At 42.7% G+C, this 25,290-nt stretch overlaps 1 protein-coding gene across 1 annotated transcript; it reads left to right on the top strand.

Moving 5' to 3' along the window:
* The first annotated feature begins 8,491 nt into the window (after positions 1-8,491).
* Positions 8,492-23,974, top strand: LOC118850285 (zinc finger protein 2 homolog). Its single transcript, XM_036759575.1, has 6 exons — positions 8,492-8,646; positions 11,030-11,521; positions 12,465-12,553; positions 13,602-13,728; positions 14,249-14,344; positions 16,922-23,974. The coding sequence occupies exons 2-6, from the start codon at positions 11,041-11,043 to the stop codon at positions 18,460-18,462; spliced, it is 2,334 nt and encodes a 777-aa protein (XP_036615470.1). The 5' UTR covers positions 8,492-8,646; positions 11,030-11,040; the 3' UTR covers positions 18,463-23,974.
* Positions 23,975-25,290: the final 1,316 nt, after the last annotated feature.

Raw genomic sequence — 25,290 nt, 5'->3', positions numbered from 1 at the left:
GTTAACACCTCCCCTCAGCCAGCCCCATGACTCATCACACAGGAAGTTCTCTGTTCCCAGGCATGGTTTCTGGGCTTCCTGCCCTGGAAGAGCAAGCCCCAGCACCCCGAGAGGCTCAATAAGGTAAGCTGAGTCATTCAAAGAAAACAAAGGCCATTCTGGCCACAGGTATCTAATTCTTCATCAGTAAAATGATGGCTTTGAACTCAATGACTCTGAAGGTTGCTTCCAACTTTAATTCCATGATCCTATGAATATAAGTTTAGAAGAATAATGATAATAATAATAATAATATTCTACCAAATAATAATATCATAAAGGGCATGTTTTAATGTATTATAAAGGGTATATTTCTCAGTGTTGAGTTTTTTTGGCTTGTTTGAAAATAAGGACATATCTGCCTTACTATAGGAATTAAGCGATGTGCCATCTTTCTCTGTTCATAAAATGTTGGTGCAAGAGTGGAATGATTTATTTGAACTTTTGAAGAAATTCTCCTGAGAGCCCATCTGACTGGGAGGGTTTTCCTGGTAGTAGTAGGAAGAACGATTTAAATTACTTTCTATATCTCTTTCTCTTAAATTGGCCAATTCAAGTTGTCTATTTTCTATTGAATCAGTTCTGGTATTTTGCATATCGCAATAAGGAACTGCTGCTTGGTGCAGAAGTCTGGGATGGTTCCTCTTCTCTGTCTTGACTAAGGGGCCCCTCTCAGCTCTGGACTCAGACAAATGTATCCTGAGATCAGTCCTTAGGGAGCCGGACCTTCAAAGAGATGGGGCAAGTTCTTTTGGATTCTTTGGCTTTTTATACCCCCACTCTGGGAACCCCAAAGACAATGGCTTAAAGCTTAGGTTTCAGCTCATATTTAGAGTTTACCCAAAAAAGGGAGAGTAGAAAGTTACTCAGTGTACAGTGACAGTCCAGGTATACATCAGCTATTTATTTCTTCTTATACACAAATTCTTACCACACAATACCCACGACTTATAACTACTATCATATTCTCTGGGAAGTTGATACTTATTTGAATTTCAGCACATGATGCAATTTTCAGGACTATTGAACATTCTACCTTGGCTTTTTACTGTCTATTCAGTTCCCTTCAGGTTTGTGCCTTCTGGCAAGCCAAGCCAGGCCTCCTCTAAGAAGCTCTGTAGTGGATATAGAAAGGGGACCTACTGTATCTACTGAGGACCCAGGATCTCCAAATTTCTGAGACTTGCAAGGAAAAAAAGTCCCCCTCAAAATCACTTCCCAGCCACCCCTGATCAGGCAAAGAAACAAACAAGAAAAGGCAGCTAAAACTTTGAGATTCAGCCTTAGGTTCACTTTGGGTAGGACATGTGGTTTAGCTGCCATGTGCTCACAGCTGGAGCAAAGGAGAAGACAAGGTAGAGAGCATCTATGAGTAATGGATCCATTGCTTAGTGGCCATTGAGGGGCTTGTTTCAACATTTTGATGCATAATGCCCTTCAGCACAGAGCCATCTAGGTCTCTTAAGTTTTTGGAAGTTTCCAGTAGAGTTTCAGTGCATGCTCCCTTAAACGGTCCCACATAGGCCCTTTTCCACATATGCTCCATGGGTTGCAATTACCTGTTGCATCTATTTTATTCATTGCATTTATGCTTATGTTCTTAAAGCTGTTAGGCACTGTGTAGTATGGTGCAGTGGATAGAGTATTGGCACTGGAGTCAGAAAGCCTCATCTTTGTGAGTTCTAATCCAGCTTCTGACACTTACTAGCGATATGACCCTGGGTGAATCACTTAACTCTGTTTGCCTCAGTTTTCTTCTCTGTAAAATGAGCTAGAGAAGGCAATGGCAAACCACTCCAGTATCTTTGCCAAGAAAACCCCATGTGGGGTCATGAGGAATCAGATGTGGCTGAAAAACAACAATATTCTTTGATCCTTTAAAAAAATCTAAATAAAAACTTACTAAACACATCCTTCATATACAATTACACAATAAAAATAGTAATATGGGGAACATAAAACACAAGTAATTAAGCCTAAGTGGAGGCTTAATAACGATATTCTGAATAATGAAGGGGTTAAAGAACAAATCAAAGAAACAATAACTGTGAAAGAGAAGAATGAGATAACAAAGTTTCTGGGATGTAGCTAAAGCAATACTCAGGGAAAAATTATTTATGAAAATTTTTAAAAACAGAAAAAAAGACTTAATGAACTGAATATTTAATTAAAAAAACACTAAAACAATAACAAACCAACAAAGTCAAAATAAGCACAAAAGGTGAAATCCTTAAAATCAGAGGGGAAATAGATAAAACAGAAAATAAAAGTAGATCTTATACATCCCAGAAAATGAAATTGAATTAAGTCATAAAGGAACTACCAAGAGAAAAAAAAAGAAATATGGTCCAGATAGGTTTCCAGGTAGATTCTATCAAACATTTAATGAGCAATTAATTTGCATGTTACACAAATTATTCTCAAAAAATGAGAAAGAAAACATTTTACCAAGCTCCTTTTTCTCACATTTTAAAATATTTTATTTTTTCCAATTACGTGTAAAGACAATTTTTAACATTCAGTTTTTTAATAAGATTTTGATTTCAAAATTTTTCTCCCTCCTTTCCCTCCTCCTTATGACAGTAAGTAATTTGATGTAGGTTATATATGTGCACTCATGTAAAACATATTTCCATATTAGTCATGTTGGGAAAGAAGAAAGAACAAAAGGAAAAAAAAACTACAGAAAAAAAGGGAAGTGAAAATAGTATGCTTCGATCTGCATTCAGATTCTATCAGTTCCTTTTCTGGATATGGACAGCATTGCCCATCACGAGTCTTTTGGAATTGTTTTGGATCATTGTATTGCTGAAAAGAGCTAAGTCAGTAATAGTTGATCATAGAATATTCCTGTTACTGTGTACAAAGTTCTTCTGGTTCTGCTCAGTTCACTTAACATCAGTTCATGTAAGTCTTTCCAGGCTTTTCTGAAAACATCTTGCTCACCATTTCTTGCCCCATGTATTTCCCCACGTATAAGACGCACCCCTTTTTTGGGAAAAATTTGGGATCTAAAAACTGGATGTGTCTTATACAGTGGCTGTAGATTTTTTTACTTGCATTTCCCACTTTTTCGCACTTGTCTTTGCACTCATTGTTTCACATTTGTTACCAGTATATGAGGTTACATTTTGCCACATTCTGCCCAGAAATGGCTCAGAAAAAGATTTTCGTACAGTACTGAATTCAAGTTAAAAGTGATCCAGTTTGCAAAAGTGAATGGAAATTGTGCTGCTGGACGTAAGTTTGTTCCTCCAACTGAGAAAACATCTGAGGCTGGCTACGGGAAAAAGAAACCCTACTGAAAATGCCATGGCAGAAGAAGGTCATGAAAGGCCAGTCAGCGAAATGGCCTTATTTAGAGAGGCAACTGAAGATATGGATTGAAGAGCAAAGGGCAATTGGAATTCCTGTGTCCACAAAGATGGTTCAGCATGAGGCAAGAATTGTTGCTAAAAAAGAAGTTAGTGATTTCAAAGGAGGACACAATTGCTGCTTCAGGTTCATGAAATGGAATGGACTAAGCATGCGTACATGCACCAGACTTGCCCAAAAGATGTCTGAAAGCTATGAGAAGATGAATAAAACTCGAGTTCAATAACTTTATTTAATACATTTTTTTTCATATTTCAGGCCCCAAAATTAAGGTGTGTCTTATACATGGGGAAATATGGTAATGGTATTTTATTTTATTTTTCCAATTACATGCAAAGATAGTTTTCAATATTCACTTTTATAAGATTGAGTTCCAAATTTTTTTCTCCCTCCCTCCTTCCCTTCCTGTTTCCCCAAGACAGCAAGCAATCTGACATATTATACATGTACAATAATATTAAACATTTTTTCACATTAGTCATGTTGCAAAAGAAGAATCAAAACAAAAGGGAAAAACCATGAGAAAAAAAATGAAAACAGTATGCTCTGATCCGCATTCAGACTCCATAGTTCTTTATCTGGATGTGGACAGCATTTTCCATCATGAGTCTTTTGGAATTGTGTTAGATCATTGTATTGCTGAGAACAGCCAAGTCTATCAAAGGTGATAATTGCACAATGTTGCTGTTACTGTGTCTCCTGGTTCTGCTCATTTCATTCAGAATCAGTTCATATAAGTCTTTCCAGGTTTTTCTGAAATCAGCCTGCTCATCATTTCTATGCACAACAGTATTCCATTACATTTGTGTACCACAGGTTTTTCAGCCATTCCCCAATTGATGGGCATCCCCTTGATTTCCAATTCTTTGCCACCACAAAAAGAGCTGCTATAAATATTTTTGTACGTGTGGGTCCTTTTCTCTTTTTGATGATCTCTTCGGGATATAGACCTAGTAGTGGTATTGCTGGATCAAAGGGTTTACATTTTTGTTGTCCATTGGGCATAGTTCCAAATTGCTCTCCAAAATGGTTGGATCAGTTCACAACTTCACCAACAATGCATTAGTGTTCCAATTTCCCCACATCTTCTCCAACATTTATCATTTTCCTTTTGTGTCATATTAGCTAATCTGATAGGTGAGGTGGTATCCCAGAGTTGTTTTAGTTTGCATTTCTCTAATCAATAGTGATTTAGAACATTTTTTCATATGACTATGATAGACCAAGTTCCTTTATGAGGCAAATATGGTACTAATATGTAAACCAACGAAGGAGAAAAAAACCAACTATTGACCAATATCACTACTGAGTTTTGATGAAAAAAATTTAAATAAAATCTTAGAAGTCAACATGGTATAGTGCAGGGGTGTCAAAATCAAATAAAATGGATCCCTGTTGGCTGAATATTGACTTAGGAAACCACAAATCTACATTATCTATGTCATTACTTATTTCGTTAAACATTTTCCAATTACATTTTAATCTGGTTCTAGCTAATTTAATTTAATCTGGTTGTGGGCCATCTGTGAGTTTTGACACCTATGATGCTGTTGCTTTTTGTCCTTTTTTTTCTTTTGAAGAGGACCAGTGACATTATGGGATGATGTCTTGACACATTTGTGAACTGGATTTACCTGAGCCATAGCTGTTTACAAAGTGTAAGACAAGATAAAGTCAAGATGACTGGCAATGCCTGGGATGCAGTGGATGACCCTGGCATCTTTAATGTCTGACCAAGCTCTAAGTGCTTTGGCTGCCTTCATTCGAGGTGGGGTGGGGGGAGCAAGTCTTCCCATGCTTGGGGTAGAAACCCTGAGTGCCAGGTAGACACCAAAGGTGGATGAGCAGCCCTCACACCAAAGACACTAGTTTTCCTTGAACATCCCATACAACCTACCTTTGGTGTAGAGAGTGGATAGATAGCTGGCTTCAAAGCCTAGAGAACTGGATTTTAATTCCTGACTTTGACACATACTGGCTGAGTAACTGTGGGCAAGTCATTTAACCTCTAGGCCAGGGTTGTCCAAAATATGGCTGGCTGCATGCGATTTTATGCCACCCGCCTGTGGGTTTTAATTTTCACAAGCGAGAAAATAAAATAATGATTTGCATGGAATGCGTATTAGATTTTTTTAATTCCATTACTAATAAATAATCTTGTTGATGTTAATTTTCTTTGGTGTTTTTAAGCAGTATTACGGATAGAACATATCACGTGGAATTTTCAATCGACCTGTGGGATGCGTTCCGTCTGTACAATACAGACTAGTCAGTATGCACCTACCTTTATACTGTTGTGTTGTCGCTTTGTTGTTTTGTGTTTGCTTTAGCTCTTTGCGCCTTCGCCTGTTGTATTGATGGCACCTGTTCCCCCACTTTCTATTAGTGTACTGTATTTTTTATTCTTGGTGTAGCCCTTGAACAATTATTTTATTTTAATGCAGCCCTAAGATAACCTACGGTTGGACAGCCCTGCTCTAGGCAACCCTCTAAGCTACACTGGAAGAGGGAGCTGCCTTACCTGGAACCTCCCTATACCAATGAGATCACAGGTCCAGGCCCTAAAAAGACCATAGGTCTACACCTACAAAAATAATCTTCTATTTCTATTTTGGATTAATAGACTCAATGTTAGGAAAATAATGTAATCATACTAAACACACTCAAAACCACAAGCTAATGAATGAATAAAGCATTTATTAAATGCCTACTGTGGCAAGTACTGGGGATAAATCAAGACAGTTCCTTTCTCTAGAAACCCACCTTCTAATCTGGTTAAACAGCTGTAAGTAAGGTGAATTTTAGTGTAAGGAAGGTGGATTTTAGTGTGTGCAAAGTGGACTTTTGTTGTTATTTCTTAGAGTTCAGTTTCCCAGGATCTATGGCCATAACAACCTCAGTTTCCCAGGATCCATGGCCATAACAATCTCTGTTTCCCAAGTATTAGATATGAGTTCCCAGGCCCATGGTTCAAAACATCTCTAACATGCTTGTGCTGCATTATATAAGGATAAATAATATAAACACGTGTGCTGAAACTGTAAACATCCACTGCAACTGCTCAGTGAGATATAAGGATGAGGTGATGTAAACTTGTGAGGCTATTGCTGGCAATATGCCTTCTTTGTCTGATGCCCTATAAAACAGGTGGTCAGTGGTCAGTGAGTTGGGGAACCTTTATAGTTGAATGCACAAAATGGGATGTTGTGCGCCTTGATCGGCCCCGATCAAGGATTGGGAGGGGGGAATCTGTGTTTGCCTCAAGTGGCCCCCATTGAGACTTGAGGGGATTTACGGGATGCACAAGTTGTGGCCCCATCCAGATATTGCGGTAGTTGCCCCCCACTCCACAATGGCCCCTGCGAGAAGGGAATACTGTAGCAGTTTGTGGTGCTTCTGTTATCAGCAATACTGTGTTAGAGAAAACTAGACTAGAATAAAGCTTATGATTAACCCCCTTGAAGCTGTCTTTCCTGTCTGACCAGATCAAGAGCAAACCTGTTAGAGGCTGGAGTCCAAGCCTTCAGTGCCTCCTGTGTATTATCTGTCTAACAACAGCATATAAAGGAAGAAAGTTCATTTCCAGGACAGATGGAAAACCCCAACACAAAAATAAGAGAAATCTGATACAGATTCCCGCCCCCCCACCCCGATCCCATCATTTCTCTTCTTATCCTAGATTTATTAGTATTGCCTGGGCAGAAGCTTTTTAGTCAACAGATTGTAGGGTTTTGCTTTCTTACCCAATCCATCACTCTTTTTCATTTTCTTAGATTTTAAAAATCCATTCACACTTAAAGTAATGAATTAGGTTTATATTTTCCTCCATCAATCTCTATAATTTAAAAAAAAAAGCATGATTCCCCCCCTTCTGCTGTAAACACAGTCTCATGTTCCTTCAGTTACATTAATCTCTTTGTCAAAGGTGGTCCTGTGCCCACTGGCTCTCTTCCCCTCACCCCATCCCCTCTTCTCCTTTGTTATTATCCCTTTCCCTTCCAGGTTTTATTTGTTCGCCTCTCCTGCTTTTAATTGATTATATATTTCTACCCACTCTTTCTTCCTCCCAGTGAGTCAGATTCCTCCTTCCTATCCTTCCATTTTAGTTAGTCCTGCTCATGAGTTTTTAAAAGCCAACACACTCCCCTTCTCCCTTCCTCCTCCCTCCCTCCTCCCTCCCTCCCTCACTTTGGCAGCGGTTTGGAGCAGAGTTTGGGTCAGTGGAAGAGCCATGAGGCAGGGGGACCCACTAAGAGGGCATTCCTCAGGGGGGATAAGAATCTAGGATGCCCGCACCTGGGTGGTCCCAGGGTGAGCAGAGGGGAGAGGAGGCTTATGGGAAAGATGCTGTGGAAAGAGAAAGGTCGGTATGTGGCTGGCAAGTGATGGGCGGGGGCGGGGTGGGGGGCGAGGGAGAGTGACGCCATGACGAGCTCCCGAGACTTCGGGAGGACGCCCACCTGCACGGAAGGGATGGATTTGGCGGGGTGGGGAAGGTAATAAGTTCCGCACTAGACACGTGGAATCATTACTGGATAATTCTAGTGTTTGGCCCAGACTCGTCTCGCGCCTCCCGCCAGGGAGTGGCTGATTGGTGCCTCCTCCCGCTCCTTCTCTCTCCCCCTCCCGGGAGGCCCCGATTGGCCCCGTTGCTCCTCCTCCTCCGGCCCACCCACGGCTCCAAAAGGCAGTGATTGGATCCCTGGGTCGCATCCGCTTACCTCGCCCCCATCTCCGAGGCGTTGATTGCTCTCCTCATCCGGGCTCCGTCTTTTTCTTAGAATAGGCGGGGCCAACCAGACCTTCTTTTGACCGAAACCCTGAAAACAATGAAATCGCGATTTCCAGTCTTAGGCACCACAGGAAATGATGGATTGGAGAGTTTGGATAGGCAGGGAGGAATGTGATGGAGTCCAGTTTAGTACACTTAATCGCCTAGGCGACTGCGGGTCTCCCGCTTAAATCTGGGGCGTGGCTAGGGAAATGACTCCCGGCGGCCAATCAGGTCCTCCTGCTCCTCTGGGGAGCGAAGCATGTATGCCGGGGGATTCTGGGATTCGTAGTTCCTTTTTTTTTTGAGAAGTCACTCCGCGCAGGCGCAGGCACAATCTCCAGACCAAGGATGCGCGCGGATTTTAGTCGCCATTAGAATAGCACAGATTTAGGGACCCTGTCCCGGGTCCTGAGAGGTAGCCCCGCGTGTGGCCAAGCGCGGCAGGGCCCTTTCGCCAGGTACTTGGGCACCTAGAGGAGGGATCGAAGCCTGACATTTGAGGAGCGGAGCTAACGGCCTCTGAGGCTTCTTGGTCTGTGAGGCCGCTTGAGTGAGGGGCCTATGGTGCATCAAGGGGCGGGGCCGCTGGGGGAGGGCATGAGGAGGCGGGGCCGCTGGGGGAGAGGCGTGAGGGGACAGGGGTGCTGGGGGAGAGCCATTAAAGGGTCCGGGAGTGGGGGCCGCTGGGGGGATGGGGAAATCAAGGGGCGGGGCCGCTGGGGGAGAGGCGTGAGGGGGTGGGGCCAGTGGAGGAGAGGCGTTAAAGGGTGCGGGGGTGGGGACCGCTGGGCGAGAGGCATCGAGGGGGCGGGGAGGCATTAAGGGGGTGGGATGGTGGGGGGAGAGAGGCGTGAGGGGCTGGGCCTTGGGTGGGAGAGGGAAGGGAACCTTTTGGGGGAGGAGAAGGAAGAGGCTTGAGGATTCAGGGCAAGGGTGTTGGGGGACCAGAGACAATCACCTGAAGCCTTCTGTCTGAGGAAGCATCTACAGCTGAGGCCTTGGGAAGGAGTGTTAGGGCGGGGTCACTGGAGGGAGGTAGGGTCTCAAGGCTTCACCTGCAGTGTTGGGGCAGGGACCCTGGAGGAATGGGTGGGTGGGTGTGAATAGGAGGCCCTGGCCATTGGTAAAGGAAGCACTGTAGGAACAGGGAATGGCTATGGAAGCATGAAAAGCTCTGGTTGAACTGGACTAGATGACGTCTTAAAAATCCTTTCTGGCCCTAAATCAATGAATCTATGAACCTATGAAGACCATGGGACAGAGTCCTCATCAGCAAGAGGGAGCCAGCCCAAGCACCTAAAGGACTGCTTTATTTTATGAATCATAGATTTAGGACAGAAAGGGACAGAATTTTGAGTCTAACCCCTTCATTTTACTGGTGAGGACACTAAGGTTCAAGTCTGCAAAATAGGTGGCACCCTCTGACTCCAAATCCTGTGGTCCTTACAATATACCCAGTAGCTGCCCAAGCAAGGAGATGAGGCATTAGAAGGGAAACGGAGGGTGGGGTGAAGGAGACCTCTGCTTTGGGACAGCAACTGTGGGGTGAGTGGTTTGGGAACTTAGACTGGAGGATCTGATTGGTTTCTGTTTTCCTCATTGATTTATTTGCCACTGTGGCAAGATGTTTTGATATGGAGACAGGTTTCCCTGTAGGACTTAAGAGACCTGGACTGAAACCTGAAATAAGGGGTTTCTTTTTCTTTTTTAAAAATCATGATTTTTCTCAATTGAAGTTTCCCTCATTGTGGTGGGAGATGACCCTGGTATCTCTGAGGTTGTGCCAAGTTGTAAGTAGTTGTAAGCTCTGAAGGCTGCTACTGAGGTGGAAAATCTTCAAATATTGTTCTAGAAAGGGATTTGTCTGTCCTTATCATCACCATCATCAACATTGCTAACATTTCTACATAGTCTATATAGGTTTGCAAAGTGCTTTACATATATTATTTCATGGATATGGATACTCTCCCCACTGATACAAATCACAGCCCCTCCAGATCTAGATTTACTTCATTACGCCCCTTCATGCACTTAGCATTCAACCAAACTTCAGGACTTTGTGTTCCTTGAACTCTGCTGGCAGCAGACCCAGGGCCAGAGTCACCTCCACAACGTGAGGAGGTCACAGGATCAGAGGATTTAGAGGTGAAAGAGATTGCAGAGATCATCTAATCTAACTTTCTTATTTATTGGTGATGAAACTGGCCCAGAGACGTTATGTGACACATCCAAGATGATTAACCTTTCAAATGTTGGGGTTTTTTAAGCTCGTAGCATTTACACATGCCATGGTCACGTAGCCAGTGGAGAGGGGAGCAGAGCTAGGCCATGTGCCTAAGTCTTCTAACTTCAGATCCAGTACTCTTTCCACTCTACTATGTTTCCTTAATTGTAGTATCTTTCATGTACATACACCATAGATTGTTTAACTGTGTCCCTCTGGCTGTGATCCAGTGACTCTGGTCTCCTTGCTGTTTCTTGCACTAGCTCTCCATCTCCCATCTCCAGGCATTTTCTCTGGGCTGCCCCCATACCTGGAACTCTCCTCATGTCTGCTTCTACCTTCTCTGACTTTCTTCAAATCCTAGCTAAAATCCCACCTTCTACAGGAAGCCTTTTTCTGATCCCTTTCTTAAGGTTAGTGCCTCCCTCTGTTGATTATCTACAATTTATCCTGTATGTAGCCTGTTTGTATTTCATCTTCCCCATCAGACTGTGAGCTTCTCAAGAACAGGAACTGTTTTTTGCCTTTGTTTGTATCCCCAGCACTTAGCACAGTGCTTGGCATATAGTAGATGCTTAATGAATACTTATTGACTGACAGTGTGTTTCTGCCCACAGTGCGTCTTAGAATGTGTGCTGCTCAGCTTGTGTCTGAAGGAGATACAGATATGAATACCACAGTGGAAGGGAGAGATGCTGGAGAGACCGCATCCTTGAATGAGGCAATGGCCACTTGCCCAAGTCCTCAAATTACACCTCCGTGTGAACAAGATAAAGTCCCAAGTGCAGAGGACCCTAGGGAGCAAGAAACCAGCCGAGGAAGAGACACATTAGACCCTGCAGTTTCTCATCAGAACTTGAGATGGTTTCAGCGCCCTGGAGTAGCTCCACCCCAAGACGAGGAGCTGAGCCAAATCCGGGAGCTCTGTATGCAGTGGATGGATCCTGAGACTCATGCCAAAGAGGATGTTCTGGACATGCTGGTGCTGGACCAATATGTGATTGTCCTGCCCAGAGAGGTCATGACTTGGGTGAAGTCACAGCCTTCGGAGAACAGTGAGGAGGTGGAGATCCTCTTGGAAGATTTGAGCCAGATGTTTGAGGACAACGGTAAGAATTTCAGAAGTATGAAGGGAGAAGAAATTCTTCCCAGGGCATAAGAGGAAATTAGGCCTTGAAGGCAGAATAGGGTAAAGGATCATTTGGAGAGGGTGTTGCCCTTGAGGTCAGTGAATGAGAAGGTATAGGCCTCACATATCACTTGGTTGAGCCCAATCTTCCCCAAGTTGCTGCTGCCCTTTGCATAGGAGCCCATGAAGGTAGAAAGTTTCTCTCTTGGTCATCCTTTCTGTGAAGAGATAGAAGGACAACCCAATGGTGGGTTTGTTTGGAAGATTTATGCCATTATGCCCATAAACTCTTAGAACTGGTCTCAGTAATACTACCTCTCTAACGTACTTCATGGGTGGATCATGTATGGTCAACTTCATTTTCCAATGAAGGGGTCAAAGAACATATAAATGGGCACGTGATTTCTTCAAATTGATTAAGCCAAAGGCAAGAGCCCCATTCTTCCTATCATTCACTCTTTTAGTGAACCATATGGCTTTTCTGATGGAAAATACTCATTTTGCTATTTGTGAAGTTCTTTTCCCTAGCTGGGTCAGCTCATTGATTCATCATGTTACATAAGATAGGAAATATCTGGAAAATATTTTCTCTGTAAAAAAAAAGAGGTAATTGTATCATAGAGAGGCCGAATTACAACTTTCATATTACCGAGTGATTTAGAGTGAGTTTAATGTGCTCATCCTGATTCCTAGAGCAGAACTTCCTTGGACCCTACTATGACCCCTGAGTCAGAATCGGGAGCCTCTTCTTCTCCTTCTACCCTTCATTCCTTTCTTCAATTCTAGGAGTGAGTGGGGACTGTTCCTAAATGACTTCTGTCCTTATTCTGTAGAGAGTGTGTGTAGGGGGATTTCTAGCCTCATGAGCCTTGGCTCTATAAGGCCAGATTGGGTTTCCTTATAGCTTCACATTCTCTCCACAGTTCTACCTTCTCAGGACTCTGCTGTTTCCCACGATCAGAGCTCTGCAGAAGAGGGAGCAGCTTCCAGGCCCCTGCCAGATGAATCCCAGGTGAGTGGGAGCCTTTTCTCTTTCCTGACATGCCATGTAGAACCTGCATTCTTCAGGTGAAGATTTATTTCCTTTCCTTGTCCTAGAGTTAAGGCATTGGGCCATACTAGTAGATCAGTTGTGTCAAACTCAAATAGAGTTGGGGCCACTAAACCATATATAAGGATTCCTGTGGGCCACATATTGATTTAGAAAACCACATATTAACACGATCTATGTTCTATTGTATTTTTATTTATTTTGTTAAATATTTCCCAATTACATTTAAGTCTGGTTTGGCTACACTCAGAAGAGTTAGGGGCCATTTGTTTGACACCACTGTAGTAAATGGTGTTTTTTATGTAGTGATCCAGACTTGCCTTAGCGCCATTTTCCTCCCTGTTTAATGTTCATTCCTTCATTTAATAGAATGTAAACCCCAAGAGGGCAGAGACTGTTTCACTTTTGTCTTTGCTGAGTACAGTGCCTTTCATGTAGTAGGCTTTTAGTAAATGTTTGTTAAATTGAATTCGACAAGTAATTCAGGTCTTAGGTACTGTGAGAGGTGCTGTGAGGGATACAGAAAATAAAATAGAAAAATAGTCATTACAAGGAGCTTGAATTCTCGTTGGAGAGACCAGGTGAACATATTTTTCACAGTTAGATACTTCCTTGTATTGTTTTTTAAATGTAGATTGAGGTGGGAGTACTTGTATATCTATTCTGGATGAAATGGATGGTTCTTTTTTGGGGGAAATAGTGGAGCAGTCAAGCATAGGGTCCCCCTTGTCTTTTTCCTCTACATCCAGATTAAGGGTGACTTCATGTCTTCAACCCCGCAGGCTCACCCCATGTCAGTCCCATAGAATCCTGGATGTTCCTCTGGAGGCCATGCCTTCTACAAAGCAGGATATGTGGTAGAGAGTGGATCATTATTTGACTTGAAATACACAGAACTCTTTCTTTATACTCTGAGAACCAGTTATTAATAGCATTACCTTCTGGAGGGTCCCAGGTCCTTATGGAGAGGCTAATTCTTAAGTAAGTGGGAATGTTTTTGGTATTTTAGGATGCTGTGACATTTAAGGATGTGGCTGTAATGTTCAGTCGGAAGGAATGGTGGCATTTGCAGCCAACCCAGATGGAGCTGTACAGGGATGTGATGCTGGAGAACTATGAGAACATGGTCTCTGTGGGTAAGGACAATCTTCCCGTGTGACTCTGCCAACTGCTTCCTCCCTTATTAAAGGCTGTGGGGCCACTGAAACAGTTAACTGATGGCTGACTTGATGTACAGGGATCTTCCTCTTTTCTTGGGCAAGACAATTAATATACTTCTACTCCTGTTCCTGGGTGAAGAGACTTGGAGTTATCATGAGCACTACAGACCAGCAGATTCATTGTGGTGCCTCTGAGGCTCTGTCTCTCCTATCTTCTGTTCTCCCAAGTTGTGAGGCACAAAAGGTTCACAAGAAGGGCCTAACAGGAAGGACAAACAAGCTGATTTGCTTTAAAATGAACTCTGTGACCTGTTCCCCCTTTCTTCCCCCCACACCCCTTCATTGGGCCCTAATGGTGAGTCCCTCCAGGGCTCCTTTATACTTTCTTCTGCCCTTCCTATTCCTTGCATGTTCTTGGTTCTTTGATGAGGAAGGGGCACAGATTGCAATCTAAGATGGATCTTTGTGTCCTTCCCATTTCTTTCTCCATGAGCAGGGCTTCTTACTTCTAAGCCAGAATTGATATCCCAGTTGGAGAGAGGAGAAGCGCCATGGATGCGGAGCAGGAATGTCTCCAGAGGTCCTGGTGCAGGTGAGTGGGAACTAGGCCAATGAGTCATTGCAAAGAAGATCCCAACTCTTTCTCAGTTGGGACGTGTTGGTCAGGCACCTTTCCTTGAAGCGCCCTAGGCAGTGGGGAGGCCTCAGGGGGTCCAGCATTAGTTCCTGCCTCTGTCCTTATCTTTACCTTAGCACATTATTTTCCTACCATCTCTCCTAAGTCACTTTAAGTTCAGGGGAAGTAACGTCACTTGTGTTTGAAGCTAGCCCTCCTGCAGGTACTCTGGGTTCTGTCATACTCTGCTTTCTTAGGGACACCGTCCCCGTGGAAATTCCTGCTTCTAGCATGCGACAAACTCACAAAAAATAATTTGGATGTTTAATTAAATTTCCTTTAGACTTAGTTTTGTGAATTTTGAATTTTAATTTTAACAAGATGGTACTCACTGTCATTATGCATTGCATCTATGACAATTTCAGGATGATACTTTTTTTCAGACTGTTAGATCCATTTGCTTATTCAGTCACCTGATCTGTATTCATTAGACTTTTTCTTGGGGGGTCACATCAAAACTATCATGTATGTATGAACCAAAACTTTTTGGATGATTTTAAGACTAGAGTCCAATCCTTTTAGTCTGATCAGCAGTAACTAAAGAAAGTTTTTACAAAATTTGCAAATCAACTAGAGTGATGTTTCACACGACGGTGGTTATATAGGATTTTTATAAGAAACGTATCCATCTTTTAAAATTTAAATAATTAACCTTTCAGAATTTTTTTTAAAGTTTGAAGCATTTGTACTTCTGAAGTTACTAAAGCTTAAAGCTCCCCTAAGACTTTTAGGACACCCTGTATTTTGATATGCCCTATGTTCTTTTTTTAATTGCATTTTAGTGTTTAATAACAAAATTAAATTTTATTTTCTTTGTTGAACCAAAATCTGACATTTCTCCTTCTTACGTCACCTCCCCTCACTGAAAAAGAAAAAGCCCTTATAACAAGTAATAGTCAAGCAAAACAAATTCCCACATTGGCGGTGTTCAAAAAATATATTTCATTCTGTGTTCTGAGTCTTATCACCTCTCTGTCTGGAGGTGTGTAGCATGTTTCATCTTGAGTCCTCTGGTTGGTCACCGTGTTGATCAAAGGTCTTAAGTCTTTTAAAGTTGTTTGTTTTTTCAATATTGTTGTTATTGTATAACTTGTTCTTTTGGTTCAGCTTACTTCGCTCATGAGTTCATATAAGTCTTCCCAGATTTCTCTGAAACTATTTCCTTCATCATTTCTTTCAAAATAGTAGTATTCATTCTGCTCATGACATATCATATTCATTTACCATCACTTATCCAGCCATTTGGCACCATCTTAGTTTCCAGTTTTTTTGCCATCTGTTATAAATATTTTTGTACATATGGATCCATTTATTTTTTTCTTTGATCCCTTTGGGGTATAGACCTACTAATAATAATATGCATTGAGTGCATAGTTTAATAGTATTTTTTGCACATAGTTCCAAATTGTTTTCTAGAATGGCTGGACTAGTTAACAGCTCAACCAGTAGTGTATCAACCTGCTTTTCCAAAGCCCCTCCAGCATTTGTCATTTTCTTTTATTGTCAGCTTTGACAATTGATGAGTGTGAGATAGAACCTCATAGTAGTTTTAATGTGCATTTCTTTAATTATTGGTGATTTAAAGCATTTTTTATATAGCTTTTGATAGCTTGATTTCTTTCTCCAAAACCTGATATTCATATTCTTTGATCATTATTAATTAGAGAATGGCTGTTGTAAATTTGAATCAGTTTCCTATATTGCCATATATTTTTTTAGAAAGACATTTGCTTGATTCTGCCTATTCCAGATATCTTCTATTTCCTTTCATTCTTTTTATTGACACATTTCTTAACTGTGTTGTGCAATTATGTGCCCAAGGTCGCATAAAGCAGTAAGTGGTAGAACCAGGACTCAAACTCAGGAGAAAATAATATTTGTGTTCTCTTCTTCAGAGTTGTGAGATCAGTTGTGATCGTTTATACGAAGGGTTTTCAATTCTAGATTGCTGTATAAAAGTAAATTATCATTATTCTTAGTCTGACTTCCTTTAAATGTGTTGTTTGCCATTGTGCCTTTACTGATGGGTTACTTAACGTAGCTTTCTGATACTGGGACCTTCCAGAGGCTAACACAGAATGGCTCAGAAACTTGAGAGCAGACAGAATCACTGGAGGAGCTGGAGAAGGAGAGAAAGACTCAGGGGGAGAAGTCTGCATAGGAGTACTGCTTTGCCCTCCAACCTTTTCTCCCAAAGTGGCACATGTGCTGCTTCTGCTCCTAATATCAGCCAAAGAGTCCACTCTTGTCCTTGTTCCCAACACACTAGGAAAGCTTCACTGCAGCTCTCTTAAAAGCAGGATAAAGAATAACCCAGAGCCTGAAAAAGTCAGAGCTCCTAGAAGTTAGCCATAAAGTTAGTTAGCTTTGGTTCATTGTTTTATGGTTCTCATGACCCTCAGAAATGTATCTGTACTAAATAATGAGGAATTATTGTTTCCTTTTTCTTCAACAAAATGTGCGAGGGACATTTACGTATTTTATTTCTTTCAGGTTCGGAGACCAGGTTTGTTACAAAAGAATCAGCTCTAAAACAGGGCATTTGTTTGAAAGACTTGTCTCAGGAAAGGCTCTCAAGAGATGGTCCCTGTGCCTCTACATGTGAGGAGGGTAGGTTGGAAAAGAAGCAAGACAACCAAGAAAGACAATCTAGTCAAGTAACAATAGAACAGGAGAAAACTTCTAAGGTGAGAAGACCTAGGTGTAATATATTTAGGAAATACTTCAGACCAGGGTCAGGCCTTGTTACAAAAAAGAAAGTTCCTTCAGGAACAAATCTCCGTAAATATACTAAACACAAAATGAGCCTCAAACAGTATTTAGACCTAGTTAGAAGTAAAATGATGACCCCAGAGAAGAAACGTAATTATAAGGTAAGGCCGAAGACCCGAAGTTACTACTCAAATCTTTTTAAGGCTCGTAGGATACCTCCTGGAAAAAAAGGCTACAAGTGTAAAGCATGTGGGAAAACTTTCATCTACAATTCATCTCTTACTCGACATCTGAGAATCCATACTGGGGAGAAACCCTACAAATGTTATGAATGTAAGAAGAGCTTTAGGCGGCGCTCATTTTTCAATCTACATAAGCGAGTTCATACTGGAGAGAAACCTTTTAAATGTAATGAATGTAATAAAGCTTTCATCCGAGACTCATCCCTTTTTAAGCATCAAATAATTCATACTGGAAAAAGACCCTACAAGTGTAATGAATGTAAGAAAGCCTTTACACAGAGGGGACTACTTACTGAACATCAAAGGACTCATACTGGAGAGAAACCCTTCAAATGTGATGTGTGTAGGAAAAACTTCAGCCACAAATCATCACTTATTCAACACCAGAGAATTCATACTGGAGAAAGAACCTTCAAGTGTAATATATGTGAAAAGGCCTTCAACCAGAGCACACGCCTAACTGAACATAAAAGAATTCATACTGGAGAGAAACCCTATAAGTGTAATAAATGTGAGAAGGCCTTCACTCAGAGAACACATCTCAATGAGCATCAGAGAGTTCATACTGGAGAGAAGCCCTATAAATGTAGTCACTGTGAGAAAGCTTTCAGCAACAGCTCATCCCTTACTCAACATCTTCGAATTCATACTGGAGAAAAACCTTATAAATGTAATCAATGTGAGAAGGCATTCAGTCAGAACTCATCGCTTATCATACATCTGAGATTCCATAGTGGGGAAACACCCTTTAAATGTAAGGACTGTGGGAAGGCCTTCAGCCGTAACTCATCCCTCACGAGGCATCAGAAAACTCACAGCGGGGAGAAACCTTTCAAGTGTAATGAATGTGGGAAAGCCTTTGGTCGGAACTCATCCCTTACCGATCATCAGAAAATCCATACTGGAAAGAAACCTTATAAGTGTAGTGAATGTGGCATATCCTTCAATCAGAATACTCGCCTTATTGAGCATCAGAGAATACATACTGGAGAGAAGCCCCACAAATGTGATTTGTGTAAGAAAGCCTTCAGGAGTAGTTCAGCTGTTCTCCGGCATCAGAGAATTCATAGTGGAGAATAATGGAGTAGGATCATACATGGGGAAAGATTCAGTCACGCTTGTCACTTATTAAATACCCTAGAGTCAAATGATCACAATCTGCCCCTTGGGAATTAGAGAGAGGAGATTTCCCTCTTCCCTGTAGTACACTACCTGCTTTCAAGCCACAGATTTGCATAAGTTGAACAAGAAGGAGCATTGTTGTGAGATCTGTAGTAGTAGAAGTACCAAGCCTTCTAAAATAACTAACAAAGGAAGGAATCTTTATTAAGTTTCCAACTCTAGAATTAGAACGACAGGGCAATATCTGTGAGTAAAGGGATAAAAGAAAGTCCTGCTAAAGTAAATGCATATTTTAAAAGTATCCCTGTTACTTTCGGTGTGCACAAACTAGTTGTGGGCACATCCCTGTGAAATATCTTCAGATTCTTGTATATTTCACCCTGAAACAAGTTCCTAGAGTTAGGTGGAAGAGTGGATAGAATTTTTTCTGGGGCCTGGCACTAGATCTAGGAGATGGAAAAGATGAGGCAGGACCCCCTAGTTTAGGAGTGAAGAAGATAGAAAGTTGTTTTGGAGCTAAAGAAACTCATTTCTTTTGCCTCCCAGGATAGTGGTGAGAGTTGTGCTAGATACCTCCTTTGATTTCTTGGCATTCTCTTCTCTGTACCCCAGGGATTCCAGTGCCCTATGTTGCCTTCTGACTACCCAGAGTCCTTCACTGTATCCTCCAGTCATCCCTATCTTCTTTCACAATGTCTTACATTCTAGAATTGCATCTTTCTTGCCTCCTCCCATCAGGGCTTCCCTTTCCTCAGTGCATCTTAATATGGAAAGCCAATTTATACTCCATTCCCAAAATTTGCCTTTCAGCCTGTTCCTTGGAGGTTGAGCTATCACTTACTGGGTGATATTGCCTCCAGGCTGTGGGCCAAGGGGCCCATAGATTTCCGCCATGCCTGAGCCTAGCCTTTAAGAAGCGAGGGTTTTGCTTCTTTACAGTTGTAATAGGATCAGAGCAGGTGAGCTGAACATGTAGACTTTGAGCCATGTGGAGAAATAGATGAGGTTTCCCTGAGGCCCTCCCTTCCTTTTCCTGTTTTTGTCCACTCCTGTCTTCTCTCCTCAGGGGCCTTGTCTGCTTAATCTTGAATCAGGTATTAGTAGCTAAGGGAACATTTGTGGCAGCATCATAGTATGACAGATCTAGAGTGGTAGGACCTTTGAGAACATCTAGTCCAACTAGCTCATCTTATTGGTGATAGAAGAGTTCCAGAAGAGGGAAATGACCCACTCAGGGTCATGCAGGTGACAAATAGCATAGTCAGGATTCAAATACAGGCCCTCTGACTTAAAATCCAATGTTCCTTTCACCATACCCTGTCTCCACTGAGCAGTTGTTTCAACAAGTACACCAGACTAGTTGAAAAGTGGTTGCCATGAGGCCTTGCCTTTCTCCCTTAACCATGGTCTCTTTCTGAGAGTGTTTCTTTTGCTTTAGTCGACCCCATTTTCAAGTTTGTAATTAGGTTCTCCCACAATGTGACACCGTCATAATACTGGTGCTTTCCAGTTTACAAAGCACCTTTCCTATGACAACCTGTATAGTTCTCCCCTACAGTAGGGGCCACTTATTCATCTCTGTTAAAATCAACCCTGCTCAGGTATTGGCTAATAACTCAGGTGTGAGTTGATGAGTAATTAAATGGTAACCCCATCACTTAATAAGTTGAAACAATCAGTGGGATTATAGTTGACAACTATTTCCCATGGTTTTAGTCCCACCTCTTTATCATACCCTGGGGATGGCTTTGGTAACAACACATTGCCTCACCCTGTGAAAACAAACCTCTACCTGCTTTCTTTGAAACTTGACTCCCTAGATCAAGCTGATTTCAGAACCCCAGCAAGCCTTTTATTTCTCTAGGTCTTAAGCTGTCCCTATCTTCTTTTCTGTTGTCTCTGATATTGCTAAACTAACTGTTAGGATAATTTAGACATCATTCCCCAGTGATTCCAAATTCACTCATATCTTAAACTGTTTTGCTTCTTATGTTCTTCCCTCTATATCTTAGTTTAATTCATGATCTTGAGGTACATTGAGAGGTACCATGTCCAAAATGAGTGAGGTTATAGTCTTATAGTCTGCCATGGGCAGAACCCATCTCAAGTTCTATGTTCAGTTTGGGGTGTCAGTTTTAGGAACAACTTTGGCATTAGAGCACATGCAGAAGAAGGTGATATGGATGATGAGGGTAATGAAGAATGTGCTACATGAAGAACCATTGAAGGAAATGAATAGTGTTTAGCTTAGTTAAGGGGATGTGTTGTCAAGTATTTGAGCCAGAAAGGGAGATTCAGCTTGTTCTGCTTGGTCCCAGAAAGCAGAATTAGGAGCAGTAGGTAAAAATTGTCCCAACTCTGAGATTTTCTAATGTTGTGATTCTCTCTAAACCTTCTTAAAGCCAGTTTTGCAGAGCTTGTGTAAGCAAAAAAAAAAAAAAAAGCCAGCAGTAGAAGAAAAATAGCTTTGAGATTCCAACCTGGAACACTTCCAGTAATGACCAAAGGAGATTTTCTCTACCAAATGGAGACAGATAAGACCCTGCCTCAGAGAAGGTAAACTGCTGGAAGGCAGACTTCTGGTGCCTTATTTTCTTCATAGCCCTGAGTCTAGGGCCAAGCTTGTTTTGGCATCTCCCAAAGACTTACTGATTCATTGATTATAGTCAAAAGATTCTAGTCATTTAAATCTCTTCAAAACCCTTTCGTAAGGAGCCCCTGGGAATGTAATCAATAGAAATTCAACTGTCCAACTCAAACTTTTTCTTTAAGTCTTTAAGAAGATGGTTTTAATTGGTCAGAGCAATTCTAGCCCTGGCCCTTTTGGCCCCAGTCAGTGGGGACTTGGAGTCCAGGTGTCAGGGAGAAGGAGAGCATCTCCAGAATGGACTGTCTATTGGAAAGTAAATTTTTTCATCATTTGTCCAATCCACAGAAATCTATCAGGGCTGAATCAACAGAAGCAGTAAGAGGTTTCAGGATCTCTTTAGTGGCATTTATTCTGGCTTCTTGTGTGGACTTCAGGGGAGATGCCCTCCTAGAATCCCAAGGAGACCTTAGGGGTCATCTAGCCAACTTGTACCCAAAGCAGGAACTCTGTCCTGAAGCAGAAATCCTTGGCAAGTAAGATGGAGCAGTGCAAAGATCGCTGGATAGAGTTTGAGGACCAGGGCTTAAGTCCTGGGCTTGGTCACTGTCGGTGTGACCTTAGGTAAGTCACTTAACCCCTCAGTTTCCTCACTTGGAAAATGAGGGGTTTGAACTGCAGTTACCTCTAAGGTCCCTCAACTCTATCTGTCATCCTTCAATCCATCCTTTGCTGAGAGATCACATTTCTTTCTTTGCTCCATCTGCTTCCACATTTCATTTTTGGATGCCTCTTCCAAAGGATGTGAGTCTCCTCAGAGTTGTGTTCACTAAAGGCTGGACAGCCCAAGCAATCTTGGTCAATTTGACCCTTTAAGACTTAAACATTGCCCAAGATGGGACTGCCGAAGCCAGTGCTGGGCAGGTAGGCACTGAGGCTTGAATTCAGCCAGTGCCAGCTTTGATGCATAGATGCCTTTTGACCCCATTCTCTTGTCTCCCTGGCCAACTGTTCCTGGCCTCAGTTCCATGACTGAAATTTAGCATTGCTTGTTGGAGACAGAAGGCAGAACAATGAGTGGTGAGAGTAAGTTACAGAGACAGATTCAGGCTCCATGTAAGGAAGAACTTGCAAACAGTGAGGGCTGTAGAATGGGCTGCCTGGGGTGAATGGATTCCTCTTCACTAAAGATGCTTGAGAAGAGGCTGCACGGTTGCTCATTGGAGATGCAGTAGAGGGGATCGCCGTCGGAGTTTATAGGTTAGACTAGATTGCTCCCGTGAGGGCCTTTACAACTCTGAGAATGTGATTCTTCCTCTGTTCACTTGGGCACTTCTGCCCTGGACCAGTTGCAGTTGCTACCTTCGATCCAAGACCTGTTCACTTGGACTGTAACCTAGACCCCATCCTTCCAGAGCCTTTGACAGGCTCCCAGTCATGCTGTAGTCAGCTCCATTTGCAAGCTGAGATTCTGGTTAATCACTCCTTAATTTAACTAGAGTTCTACATGGGAAGCTCACTATGATTTCTCTGAGACAGAAGCTCTCAGTGTTCTGTGCGTTGCTGGCTTTGCTGTTGTAGTGGTTAGCTGTTGTGCTTAGCCGCAAATTTGTGCCTAAAGGTCCTCATTGAAGGATTTGTTCTAACTTCCATTGGCTTGTTATATAATCAAGAGAAGCTGTTGATTTGTCTTCTGAGCTTGCTCTGCTTTGTCCAAAAGGAGCTATGCCTTTTCCCCCTTTATATATTGTTGCATGGGAAAGGCAACCCCTGCTTACCTAAGACCAGTAAGGAAAAAGTGGAAAAGAGGGTAGTGTGGCCCCCTGCTTATGCCCCACTGGCCGAACCCTGTAGAGTTTATGCAGGATCTTACCCTTAGTACAAGTGATGTTTTTTATTGTTATTTTTTGTTTTTTTCTTCAAGTTCTCTTGCACAGGAAGGGAAGTCTGGTGGAGTGGAAAAAAGCTGGGTTTGGAGTCCCAGGGCCCGAGTTCAAGACTTTGGGCATCACTCTTTTCCCTAGCTTCAGATTCCCCACCTGTGAAATGAGCAGCTAGGTCAAAAGGCTTCTGAGTTCCCCTCTAATATAAAGCTCTGAACTCTGAAGCTACTGAAGTTGGGTTTCCTCCCACCCTAGTCCTGATGCAGAGGCACTGGGGCATGGTCCAGCTGGCCCCTGGACTTGGCGCAAGAAGACCTAGCTCCACGTCTCTTTTGCCACTTCGTAGTTGGGTGGTGCTCAACAAGGTAGGTCATAGTTTTGCTTCGATAACAAAGTGGACTAATACACGTAAACTGCTCTGTAAGTTGTGAAACAGCGTATGATGTCAGCTTTAGTGATGGTTGTTGTTTTCCCCTGTAGCAATAGGCTGAGACTTGAGTAGGGTGAAAGGGCACGGTCATCCTGAGGGACATCAGAGGCATCTGTGCCTTTAAGTGAGTTCCTCCTCTGACCCCATGACCTAAAATCGAGCAGCTCCAGGGCCTGAGTCCTCAGTCTGAGGAGCCTTGGACCCTGCCCTGCCGCAGCATCTCTGTTTCTTGGGCCTTCTGATGCAGATCCCCTGGATGCTTGTGCTTTTTGTTCATCCTCCCAGATGTTTGGTGAGCATCTACTGCAGAGACCATGCCTTGGAGGAAAGTTTCCAGGGACCATCAAAAGGTAGCTGCTTTCTGGGAGGGTGAAGAGAGCAGAACGTGGTCTGGGCTGTCCTAGACTTGCTGCTCTCCAGGTGACAGTAATACAGGTCCTGCCTAACACCAGTAAGGGGAAAGGCGGGGTGGGGAAGAGGGGGGGTGCAGCCCCACTGGCTGAACCCTGAAGAGTTTATACAAGGCCTTGTACTTAGTACAAGTAATGTTTAGTTAAATAAATGTTTGGTTGTAATGATGTTGGTCTTATTGTCTCACTTCTTACCTATTTTAAATGAGGAGATCTGGTGGGATTTTTTCTTAAGTTTCGTGTACAGTGCCTTGTTTTTAACATGTTAAGCCACTAGGGACACAGAGAGAGGTTCTGTACCCTGGTGACTTTTCTCTCCTCCCTGTATGTGTCTCCTGTCCCCATCCCCTCCTTCTTTATTCTCTATTTGTCTTTCTCTTTTGGCAGCAAGAAGAGAAATGTGGGCATAAAAAGAATTTGAAGGGGTAGAGGGAGGCATAGTGGGGCTGAAAGGAATTGGAGCAATTGGAGCTGCAATTAAATCCTAGGACAGTGGCTCTGTCTGAATGTGATAGGGGATGCCTGGTACAGCCCCATAAGTCCTTCTGCAGGAAGAGCATCTCCTCGTGGGCTGGGCTTCTGCTGCCATCTGTCCTTGTAACAACTGCCCTGGCTTGCTTCTGAAACCAAGGGGGTTGGATGAGGTGGTTTCTAAGGCCCGTTCCAGCTCCAAATCCTGTGATCCTAGGAGTAGTGAGGAAAATGGAGAAATATGAGAGAGAGAGAGAGAATGTGTGTGTGTGTGTGTGTGTGTGTGTGATCGAGAGAGAGAGAGAGAGAGAGAGAGAGAGAGAGAGAGAGAGAGAGAGAGAGATTGTGTTAGAAGGGAGCAGTTTTCAAGAATAAACTAAATCTGGGACTTGGCCTCTTAGGACTGGGGAAAAGAATCTTCCGTCAGGAAGCCACCTTTAAAGCATAAAAAAAAAATTTCCTTCTATTGGGCTTTCCCCAAGGTAATTTTGTTACAACTTTGACATTGAAAGAAAACGTCTCAAACTAAACACTGTAAAGGGGAGGAACAGGGGGGCTAGATTCATAGTTTAAATATTTTCTCTTGGATCGCATGACTAATTTGATTTTTAAAAACAATTGTCAGTGGCTCCCTGTTACCTCTAGGCTTGCTCATCAGCCTGGCATTGAAGCCCTTCATGTTGTGCTTCTCACTTGACGTTCCCTGGCCTTTTTCACCGTGCTCCCCTTTATGCAAGCTGCTTGCCAGCAGCACTGGCCAACTTGCTGACCTTGAGCCCTACATCCCACCACCAGGTATCTGTGCTTCTGCACAGGGTGTGCCCTGTGCCTGGAATACACTTCCTCCTCATCTGCACCTCTTCAAATTCTTCTCTTCTTTCAAGGCTGGACTCTTGGTTCACCTCCTGTGAAGAAAGCCGCCCTCCTCAAATTATGTATATACTTATCTGTCTTCTGTATTGTTTTCTCCTCGTAGAATTTGAACTCTTTGAGGTCAGAGGCTGT

Source organism: Trichosurus vulpecula, chromosome 1 (assembly GCF_011100635.1).
Source record: "Trichosurus vulpecula isolate mTriVul1 chromosome 1, mTriVul1.pri, whole genome shotgun sequence".
Classification (NCBI taxonomy): Eukaryota; Metazoa; Chordata; class Mammalia; order Diprotodontia; family Phalangeridae; genus Trichosurus; species Trichosurus vulpecula.
Note: the sequence above shows the minus strand (reverse complement) of the source record. Positions and strands in the feature narration are given on the sequence as shown.